Below are 12,031 nucleotides of genomic sequence, written 5' to 3'. Positions count from 1 at the left end.
ATAATACTATCAGACATGCACGACATACTAGTATGATGATGAATAGACTCGAGGTTTACGATAACCTCGTAGTATGACAATGCTTCATGTTAAAAAGAAATCATATAAACAAAGATGATCACATTCACAGGCAAGATGCTCGATTTGGTTTAATAGACCAGAGCATATTGAATGAGTTGTCAAATAAAATAAAACCTGATATAGTAATTCATCCTTTGGTTTTGTCAAGAGGATGGATAGGAGGTACAAAGTTTGATAGACAAGTTGTTAACAAATATGTTCATCGAGTGACAATGACTCACTGTCCCCAGTCATCAGAATTAGGGGATTGAGCTACCAAATATTATCCTAGGTAGTAGATCTCATTGACTTCTACAGAAGTTTGAATGCATCTCCAAATAACAAGTGGCCGCTGACAAATTCTCTCTTGGTTATTAGACCGTCTCCTTTGGAGCAGATTCAACTAGTCATTCGTGGTATCAAAATACATGAAATAATAAATTCTTGAATGATCTCAATTATTTTTACGTATGATCCTATGAGTACCTACAAATCGTAATTATTAAAACAATATTATCAAGTTCACTTTGCTTCTCTTGAAATTGAATGTTGTGAAATATGTTAATATATGTGCTAGTCTTGTTGTGACGTCTGATATCGATGCACCTACCAGGATTTCATGAGTCTGGCCCATTTTATGGGATATAGGTAACAACTAGAATGATGTTGCAGGCGATGACGCGATGATATCAAGAATCCATCTTTTTGTTGTTCGCTCCTGAGAACATTTTGTGATTTTGTATAGGAGTTCCTTTGTATAAAATCTTGTTTTTGAATCTACATGGTTTCAAACGAATGTATGGAGATACAAACCCAAGGTGTTGAAAAGGAAGTTTGCTTGTAATCCGCCTAAGGTTCATCGACTTGTTCTTTTCAAACATTGTTTCCGCTAAACTTGATTATAAAGTTTAAAAAATTTTGTAAAATTTTCTAAAATTTTACAAGTTCAAGATTTTGGGGTGTTATAAGCGACGACCACCAAATTCAACCTCTTGAGTAGGGAAAATTTGTGCTTCCTGTTTCAAATCAAGCCAAAGTTTGGTGATTTCTCGTTGAGGGTTTGACACCGGCCTCCTCCTACCCTTCTTCTTTTGCTGCAGAGGAGGTTAGATGGGCCTTGCTTGGCACTCAGCTGAGAGGTGGTGTGCACCCGTGATGCATGCTGCACCGAGCCAACCACGACCCAGTAGCGAGTCAGCCAGTCAAGAATCAAGTCACCTACATGGAGCCACTTATCCAGGATCTCCTTTTCTAGAACAACCAGTTGCAGATCATCACCCAAGGATGAACCTTGATCAGTGTGTCTAGCAACCCCTCTTCTCTGGTTGCCCCTCTTTTTTTTTTCCACCCTTTTTTTTTCTCCTTGACTGTTGCTCCCTAGGCAAAATTCGACGAGATTGCCGAATTTTTTTCCTTGATAGGTGTGGTGTCTTTTCCTTCTTCTCCATTGTGACAACCTCTTTCTGGCAACACCGACCGAAAGAGAGCTCCTCTTTGCGGCTCCCTCTAAGGGCATCACTGCCTCCTTTCGATGTCTTTGACTTCGAGCAGAACTCCCCCGACATTGAAGAAAACTAGAGCTGGGGTCGCCTCATGGCTGAGTCAGAGTCTCCAACTCATTCTCAAGACTTTTTTTTTGCAACCATCGAGTTCTAGCAACTCCGTTGATCTCAGCCGACTCTGACTCTAGCAGTGACCATGACAAAAGAGGGGATCCACCCCTTTTTTTATTTCTTTTCTTTTCTTTTCACTGCCTCATACTAGCAGCGTGAACCACCAACACAGTTGTGTGGCAGACAAGCCCTTCGAATGCTGGGCTCCCTTCCATGGCAATCTCTCTTCGACTGTCATGTCATTACACTGCAGTTGATTACCTCAGGCAGCACCGCCGATCGAGCCCAGTGGTTTCTAGATTTTTCGGTGATGACTTTAACCACAACAATCCATCGTTTTTCTGTGCACACCAAAACGAGTTCTGATACCACTGTTAGAATTTGAGACCAGCATTGTACACAATGCGGGTGAGGGACCAAGTCCATAGAGGAAAAAAAAATGAAATTGGATTTAATCGGCATGCTTCAGGGAGCATTTCTATATTTAGTACATAGGCAGGGACTGGGTTAAGTAGCCTCCCCTAGGTAGCTAGTTCCCAGCCTTAACAATTCCCTTGGACTGAGAAACCAATGAGTTATGAGCCCACCACTAACTTAGTGGTTCATAACTCAAAGGCCCACTATGTAAGTGTGTCCTAAGATTCATGGGCCACTACTATGAGTCATTGGATTCTCTTATGAGAATCCAATGATATATTCTGAATCCAATATCCAGTTCTCTACTTTGAATCAAATACTTGAATCCAACTTACATATGAATCATGGGTTTTATGTGTAAAACACAATGGCCATACTGGATTCATACTAGGATCCAACAAAAACACCCAAATCTCCATAAGATAGACTTCCATAAGATAGACTGTATCATGACACTCTCCCCTTGAGCAGTTCCTGTTTTTTTTTCGATAACAAGGAGAAACCACCATTATTGTTTAGATGGTCCCTTGCGCCCTTCGAGCAATACTTGGTCATGTTGAACTTAAAACATTAGTATGCAACAGACCCTGCGGTCCATGAATTAGATGTCTTTGATGTCACTTCGCATGTATAAGGTCCATGGAAACTTCATCCTTCATGATTCATATTTTTCTAGTCAATTGACCCAAAAGTTGGTTTGGAACTAAAAACAATGTTGGTCTGCTAGTGAATACTATTGCCCGAGGACACATATTTTTGATAAAAACAAAGGCTTCCCACACTTGAAGTGAAAAGAACACCTAGATTTGGGCAGCCCAAGCTGACGAGGGGAACTACTCAACGACTAGCATACGAGTACTTTCAAGAATCTCTCTCTTTGCACGAGTTGAACAAGCTATGACATGCTGACATAACTCTGACATATGCAGAAATTGTTTTAATATTTTTAATAATTTTAAGACTTTTAATAATATTTCAATAAATATATGTAGTTTTTATTAATTAAAAAGGGCGTGTACTCGTGTACTATTTTAAAAAATATTTCGAACTCACGTGTCTGACCGTACAAGTATCTTTGTGCCATTTACAGTTCTGAGCTTGCAGGTTGATGAGCTGCCAAGGATAGAAAGCCACCAACTCGGCATCTCTAAGAGAGAGAGAGAGAGAGAGAGTTGTTATTCCATGTGAAAGTAGAAGGCGGGTAACAGAACATGAAAAAAAATTAAAGAAGAATCCTGCTGTTCATGAATGTTGCAATACACAAAAGAGTCCAAAATGATGCAATTGCTCATTGACCACAACTCTACAAGCTGGAATGCAATAATGTAACATCTTCCCCCTCCCCCTGCTGTTCATGAATGTTGCAATACTCAAAAGAGTCCAAAATGATGCAATTGCTCATTGACCACAACTCTACAAGCTGGAATGCAATAATGTAACATCTTCCCCCTCCCCTCTTCCCCAAAGAATCAACTACTCACATCTTTATATCTACAACCTACAGTTAACCCAACTGTGGATCATCAAAATACAAATAAAACCTGAGAGGTCCCTTCAATCTGCCCCATATAAGCTTCCCCAAGATGCCCAACCACAAATCCAAATTACAGGGGATGCATGTTTAAAAGCCACGGGCTACAATCCAAAATCAACATGCAAAGACAACATTATGCAAATGCGAGCTGTATCAATCTTCCATGGATACACGTGTTCTAATGGGCTTGAGCTTGACACCCAGGCTCTCTGGAGACAGAAGTTCAGGTGAGATGCATGGACTCGCCGAGTGCAATGAGCTAGAGACTGCCTTAGGTGAAAACACTACAGCCGGCCTATAAAATCCATATGTCATCAAGAAGTACTCTATTGGAATAAGCATTGCTTGTGGTTGCTCTTCTGTGACTAGAGACCCACATGCTTGAACCTGTTTTCACCACCACCAACTAATTAATGAATATCAGCATCCAATCACAAAACCATCTACTGCTTGTAAACTCAAAAACAATGCAGAGACAAGTGCAGAGATAGGTTTTGTTAGGTAAAAAAACCAGTTTGATGTGGTCAGAGATACAAAAGGATGAGAATGGGGTGAGAAGCAGTGATCCTATACAAATTTGCCATTCCACAAATCAGAATGAAAACAAACTCAACTCGGTCATTTCACAATACCAACACAAAGATACAAAACGAAAATCCAACATCAGAGAACGGCTATTTTGAACATCCAAAGAGATCAGCAGCTGATACCACTACTCCACAAAAGGTATAAAGCATTAATAGTCACACAAAAAAGGGGTATGTTGGTCCTGAAAATGATGTGAAAACAGAATATGAAACTCAAGACAAAAAACAAAAGCATGCCCATGTGTGGGTCCAGGCAAAGCGAATCCCATAATTGACACATGGCAGGACAAGTATGTCTAAATGAGACTGTGTGTACCTGGACCAGGGCATTGATCCTTTTGTCCATCTTGGCATTCATGTGCAGCGACTCTGAATGGAAAGGGCTGTTCTCACCCACAAAGACGATGGTCCTGCACTGCAGCTTCTGCAGGCTTTCAGTGAGGTCGCGTCTCCTGAAATCATGAAAAGCATCACATAAACAACAAGGGAACAGTAGGAGACGCCCAACAAAAATCAAGAAACATGCATTGGTGATCCCTACACCACCACATTTGCATGAATACAAAAGGGACACAGGACAAAAGGAGGACCACGATGACCATTTCATGTTCCTCCATTATATTAAGATACAAATGCTTATAGTTGGAAGTTTACTGCTTGTTAGGACAACAAAGTGGGTAATATGATGCATCAACATACAGATAATGGTCCTTTTGCACGTTAACTCCAGTAGGGAAACTGGCAGAGACATGACCTGAGACCCCAGGAATATGGTGCAGAACTATCAACCATTTCATTTTCATAATTACTGGGAAGAACTAAATTTCTATCACTGTGGCCACATACAGGGCCAGCTTATTGCTACAAAAAATATGAAAAGAAAGGGGTTTTGATGAGAACAGAAATAATCTTTGGTTAGTCAGCTCAGCCTTGACCACCAAAGACAACACAGTGGGATCTGATCAAGAGACTAATTTGAGCTTTCGACAAGTTGCAGCATAGCCTAGATTTTAGATACAGACTATGTCAACTGGGTACGGGTGCAGGTGTGGGTACGACACGGCAATTCCAAAAAAACATGGGTATGGGGACACAACTATATATATATATATATATCACATAAATACAACAAAACTGAATATAATCTAAATATATATGCTATATCTAAAATAGATACTATATACTAAAAATACAAAGTTATAAACTGAAAATATAATTATAAATTATAAATTATAAATTAAATACAAACTTGTATGAGGGTAAAATGGTGTGTCCGGGTGCCGACATGGGGATACGCGTGTCAACACGAGTACAGAGGGCAAAATGGCATGTCCAGATACCATAGAATATAGATCAGTGGGGCTTCGGCCTAGCCATTGTAGGACATATATGCAACGAGAGCAATTAAAAAGTGGTATACACCATATCTCCTGTTTTCTAACAGAAAAATAGGGGAAACAGAATAAAGTTGACTATGCATGACTTCCAGTGCACAAATACTCTAATACTGGCCAGGTTAGGTAACCATATCAATCGATTACAAAACAATGCTGGGCAATGAAGACAGGTATCTTTGGTAGCTCCTTAAAATTAGTGTCTCATAGGTCTACTCAGATCTTGCACAAAAAGGATGCTCTGAGATGAGATTCAGGTGTGCATTTGACAAACAAGTGGCCTGTACCTAGTCTCAAGAGCATTTGCTTAACATATTCACTGTGTCCAATCTTTTCTTTCAGGTTAGGCATAGGGCCGATCCCACTGCATAAGTAAACAATCTAGGATGGAGCCAAGATCATCAGATGCACCTGGTTGTAATATCAGTCAGGATTTTGCAACTCAACTAAACTCAACCCAAGATATGCAATCTCAACTCAACAAATGCACTTTAATCTTTTATCTTACACTTTCAGATTGAAAGAGGAAAGTTCAGAGCTTATATTTAGTTTTCAGATCGTCAAACAAAAGTCAAGCCCATAGGTGCAACAATCAACTTCAAGCAAGGCAAACAATGAGTTGACAACTAATTGTTTGCTTCAAATGTATTGACCCTATGGTGATGAGAAGTGAAACAGCCAATTCTATTGCATTCGTGATATTTAGAATCTTCTTGTAAGTTGTAACCATGCACTGAGGTTCAATGATGTCTAGGATCCTTCACCCTAGAAGGCAACTGTTGCAAGATTCCTTTTGCTTACAGAAATCAAGGAACACAACAAGCAAAGTCAGACCACCCTGGCTGCATGAAACAAAGAAGAAGGTAGTTACCATGCAAAGAACTTACTGATTAATAGCCTGGAGGAAGCGCATTACATTTGTGCTCTGCCGCTCATCCAGCAGCTGTAAAAAGAAAAAACATTATCAGAATGCCATATTAGTAGAAGCTAACAAGAGAGAATCAGAAATATCTGAGAGAGATTAATGTGCCTGGATGCTATACTAGATTCATTATCCCAATTTCTAGATCAGTTCTACATGGATTACGGTACACACCATTTTCTCTTTTACCAAGGAGAGAAAGGGAAAAAGACATGTATGCCCTAAGCAACTGTTAACCTGGTATTTGCAAAACAATTATAGAACTTCAGCATGCTTTCAGAACTAGCAAGGTCGCCCTACAGTTGACATCAGAGTTTTTGATTATTTTTTGAAGAATAAAACAAAAGTTGTTTACCCTTCGACATGCTTGCACAATGTCAGATTCCACACCTTGCAGACCACCGCGAACTTCCTGAAACAGGATAACCACCCAGGCTTAGACCATGTTATATGAATAAAAGGACAGCACGAATATGAACATCCAACAACCTTGCTGAAGTATCTCTGGAGCAGGCACTCCTTCAGCACACCACACATACCATAGAAGTAGAGCAAGTTTGTCATCACCTGCAGACAAGAACCAAGTGAATCACAAGTGTGTCACAGAAGAACATATTTATGCAAATTTGGAACTCAGGACTTGAGAGGGACAAGTGAAGCTGCAAGACAACAACAACAACAACAACAACAATAACAATAATCCTGACTCTGAATAGGATTAGGACTTAGATTCAAGGTGATTTTAGTAGAGTTGTGGGGTTCTGAAGTTCAGCATCTTGTATTTGAATAACATAACTGAATTATTGGTTTGCCCCGGAGACATAAGAGGGTCATTAAAGCAACAGTTAATACCTTATTGTAAAACCACTCTGTCCAAGAAGGGGCTCTGCAAAGTGGTGAAACAAGTATCAGACCAAGAACACGTTCTCTGTATTTCAGCTGCATCACAAAATGAGAGACCTAATGATTAGTTAGCTATTAGAGAAATGAACTGTGAGAAAACATGCTAGAGCCCAAGCTGGAAGATATAAAACCTACAGCAAAAAGTGTGAGAACGTAAGCCCCTGCTGTGACACCCAAGCAAAGGACCTCTTTAAGCCTGCAGGAAGAATCAATACATAAAAACTACACAAAGAAAACAAACTATTTGCCTAACAGAAAAACAACAACATTCAATTGGAAAGAAAAACAGTCCATTTGCATGATAAAAACATATCAAAGAAATTTTGCTCCTGTTGACTGAAAACCAAATGATGAGTTCAATCAGCAAGTAAATCATCTCGTATGACTATTGGATGACCAACATTTCATGTTCTGGTTATTATGAAGTGTAGACCTAACTGTCATGACCCAACAACCACCACAAGATTACAACATTTCAGAAAATTAAAGCCCTTTCCTCACCATCTTGATTTAGTACTCTCATACTTGCTGGCTAATGATCATTTTCCTTTCTGAACATTTTGGGCAACGTCTTGACACTACACATCAAATAGCGCATAGTGCCAAAACTTCAGTTATTGAACAAGTGCTTGCCCATGATATTCATTTTAGACAAACTGTTTTGGTAGAAAAAAGGAACAAAACAAATTAATTAGCTGCATATCAATACTAATCAGCACAGACTTAATAAAAAAATGTTTATGATCCAAATGCCAGAGAATTGACATTACCCGAAGAAGTCCAGCACTTCTGCCACCTGATCAGCCAACTCATCTACAGTAGGCACAGGAACATCAGAAGATATAGAAGCAGCTCCCAGCTGCAAAACTCTTAAACAAAGGTGAAGAGTGTAAGCAGTTCAGCCATAACCCAAACTTGTACTTCAATAATTCAATTCAAAAGCACATGATAGTAATATAGAAGAAATCTAAGTATCATCAATACCGACCTCGTGCCCAGGCGCATCAATGTGGTAGATGCAAAAATTGTGGAGCAACAAAACGGCTGCCTCCGGACAGAAGAACAAGCCTTGGAAACAAGACATGTCTGCCAAGATTTTGAATAGATATTCTTAAACAAGCAATTACATTTTGTAAGTATGAAAACAATGAAGAAGATCAATCACTCAGAAACACAACAAAAAGATCAAGGCCAAGTAATCCAAGTTGCTGCCAAAATCATTGTATAATGAATACAAATTCCTCCCCCTAGAAAGGACTAATCCAGTATATTATCGATAAGGAGCACAGTAGAGTGATTCAAAAACAAGATCTAAATTGAGTTCCACAGAGTGATAAAAAGAAGAAAACATATAATAAATAAAATGAGATTACATCAGCATGAATATTCATTTTCTAGCAGCAAATCATGTCCATGTTACATAACCAACCATAACATAAATGATATATATCCAACGAATGAGACCACTAATTAACAAACAAATGCTACATTTCCAAGACTCATCAGAGAAGTACCCAGTAAAGCAATCTGCAAATGTACACTCGTGTAACACGCTTTCATCCAATCCAACATACACTAAAGCCATTTTCTCTCACTAAACCTTAACCACATTAGACAAACAAAAATATCACAAACATTACCCACCAACCATAAAAAAAGAATGATTGCCATCATTAACAAACAGCTATAAAAGACTGTATCAATCATGCCCACATAGAAAAGAAAAAAGAAAAACAATAAAAACTACATTCATATTAGAATCAACACAAATCACAAATTCAAGAGAGAGGGAGGGCTCACAATTGAGAGCTACGTCAGGGTAGGTGATGAGGGCGGGCTTCTCCTGGTCTCCACACACAAACACGGAAATCGAACCAAGACTCGTCCGCACGAAGTATTCCTGCCCACCAAGAAACACCCACAAAAACCCCAACAAGATGTAGCGTCTCTACCACATTTTCACTCGACAGAAATTGAAGAAAAACCAAAAGAATCAAAATGGGCCTCTCTCTCTTTGTAGAATACTACCTTGCCACCGAGAGGTATCGTCTCGATGTCTAGCGACACCGAGCCGCTCGAATCAGTCATGACGTCTGGTTCCGATTCGCAATGGTGAGGAAAAACGCCGCCCCCTTCCTCTCTTCCTCCTTCCTACCTTCTGCTCTCTGCGTCTCGACTCTCTCTCTATATATATATGTATCACTTCACCCCCACTCTTTGTTTCTCTCTCTTGGTTGACGCTGATGGCTCTGGCGGTAACCCAAGATCCTAACCATGGTTAACCCCAACGGTGCCCTCTCTCTCTCTCTCTCTCTCTCTCTCTCTCTCTCTCTCTCTGCCAGCTGAGCACCAACTGGAATAGTAAATATTCGGAGCACAATTATAAGCCATACAGTTCTTATTTATACCAATTTGGGCTTTTTAATTTACTCGAATGCCCGGCAAGTGGAATGCAAACGCATGGGCCCCACCGGAGGGTTTCATCCAATGTAGGGATGGCAGTGGACCGGGGAAAAGCGGGCCCCGCCCCGCCTCGCCCGGTTTGGACAGGGGATGAAGGGTATGAAACGGGAATGGAGGCGGGGACGAAGGTTAAAATCCATCCCAGTCCGGGGGGTGGAGGAGGGGATGGACGTGCACTTTTCCCGCCTCAACCCTGCCCCGACCACTTTTCCCCGCAATATCCCCGCCCCGCCTCATCCCCGTTTGAACCGGGGATGGAGGACATGAAGGCGGGGATGGAGGATAAAATCCATTCCCCGCCAGGGATGGAGGCGGGGGTGGAGGATAAAATCTTGAGGCGGGGGTGGAGACCTTGTCTCCCGCCCCGCCCCAATGCCATCCCTAATCCAATGTTGTCAGTATTGGAATCGGATCTGTATCGTTTGACCAACGATTCAGGTGTATCGGCCGATACCGATACTCAAGTGTATCGTTTGGGCCAAAAAATAATTAATAAAATATTATGTGTCAATAAAAAACGTAACATGTGTTAAAACATTAAAATTAAATTAAAAAATTAATTTTAAGTTGTTTTTTATATTTGTTAAAAAATATATCATATCGATTTTGTGGTGACACGATACGTACACCGATATCGACAACATTGGTTTTCCTCCCTTCGATGAGGGTTCTTCGTTATAAAACAACAAAATTAGAGACTTGTTTGATAGAAGCTGTTAGTGCATGTCACCTTGTGTTGGGACGTTGCAAGAACACCCTATGGTAGCTTGTATAATCGGTGCTATAGTGACAAACGTTTTAAACGGTAATTTCTCGTTTCTCAAAAACTCGCGAGAAATTAATTTTTTTTATAAATCTTTCATTTTTTGGCAAAATCTTGGCAATAAAAAAATAAATTAAAAAATATAAAATTTATTTTTTATAAGAAAATATTAATAAAAATTATTTAAAAATAAAAATGCACATTTTTTCACAATAAATAGCTGTTTAAAACATAAATAACGCGTTTAAATCACAGTATTTATGTTTTTCATAAATCTTGTGAGATTTTGAAAATCTCGCGAGAAATTGCCGTTTTAAACTTTCAGGCAATTTCTCGCGAGATTTTCATAAATCTCGCAATATTTGTCACTATGATCCGTGCCCCAGCTTGCCTATAAAAAAAAAGTTTGAGCGTGGGTGTCTTTCACTAATGGGTTCCTAAAGAGCTTTGGTGCCGATGACCTTCCCGAAGATTGCCTGCTTCAAGGGCAATCTTCATCAATAAAAAAAAGAAAAACATCCTTTACGTTTTTTTATTTTTCTTTGGATGGTTATTCTTCTCTCTCTCTCTTTCCCTAAATAAAGATTAATGTTAGGTCCTTATCTTTAATATCAAAATGGCCGTATTTTCAGATACTTTAATTGAGAGGAAAAAGATGAGTTCTTTTTATATTTCTTTGGATGGTTATGCTTATCTCTTTTACCCTAAAATAAAGATTGTTAGGTCCTTATCTTGGGTATCAAAATCACCATATTTTCAGACTTTGATTGAGAGGAAAAAGATGAATGGGTCCTATTTGTTTAGGGTTCTCTTCGTCATCAAGCCTTATCTCAACTACTCTGGACCGGCTCATGTGCGAGACACATTGATTTGGATATAAAAATCATCTAAATTGTATTTGTTAGGTCCTTATCTTCAATATCAAGCGCAAAAAAGCCAAATACCATTAAACTTAATTCCAATGACTAAGTTTTTACGTGGGCCTAAATCCAATTCATTCAAAGTGCATAATAGATCCGACGATCTGACATGGCATGAGCAACTGCTGATGTTTATTTTTTGCTAGGCTATGGGAGAACTCTCCGTCACTGGCTACATATTGGCTGACCTCCGGTTGGAGGTCCCCCAGCCTATCCCAAATTTTAAAAATAACAAAAAATGGTTAATTTTTTTTTTAAAGTGGACCAAAAATCAAAATCTGAATTTTACAGTTGTGGGTTGGTTTTGCAAGTTGCACGCCTTTCTTTCTCTAAAAATATCAGAGGAACCCAAAAAATATGCGAATCCCACAAATAATTACATGCCCCACAAAAATATCTCATGGGTCTCACATAAATATCTCATAAAAGCAAACTAGTGGGTCTCACAGTGACAT

General features: G+C 39.5%; 1 protein-coding gene across 1 annotated transcript; it reads right to left on the bottom strand.

Moving 5' to 3' along the window:
• Positions 1 to 3,352: 3,352 nt before the first annotated feature.
• LOC149815939 (protein NDL1-like) lies at positions 3,353 to 9,575 on the bottom strand. Its single transcript, XM_089989042.1, has 11 exons — positions 9,459 to 9,575; positions 9,231 to 9,330; positions 8,419 to 8,516; positions 8,201 to 8,289; positions 7,566 to 7,626; positions 7,380 to 7,466; positions 7,017 to 7,094; positions 6,883 to 6,939; positions 6,493 to 6,548; positions 4,528 to 4,663; positions 3,353 to 4,011 (listed from the first exon to the last, which is right to left on the bottom strand). The coding sequence occupies exons 1-11, from the start codon at positions 9,516 to 9,518 to the stop codon at positions 3,778 to 3,780; spliced, it is 1,056 nt and encodes a 351-aa protein (XP_089845168.1). The 5' UTR covers positions 9,519 to 9,575; the 3' UTR covers positions 3,353 to 3,777.
• Positions 9,576 to 12,031: the final 2,456 nt, after the last annotated feature.

Source organism: Nuphar pumila, chromosome 15 (genome assembly GCF_984573655.1).
Source record: "Nuphar pumila chromosome 15, dmNupPumi1.hap1.1, whole genome shotgun sequence".
NCBI lineage: Eukaryota > Viridiplantae > Streptophyta > Magnoliopsida > Nymphaeales > Nymphaeaceae > Nuphar > Nuphar pumila.
The sequence above is the reverse complement of the archived record's forward strand: the minus strand, read 5'-3'. Positions and strand labels throughout refer to the sequence as shown.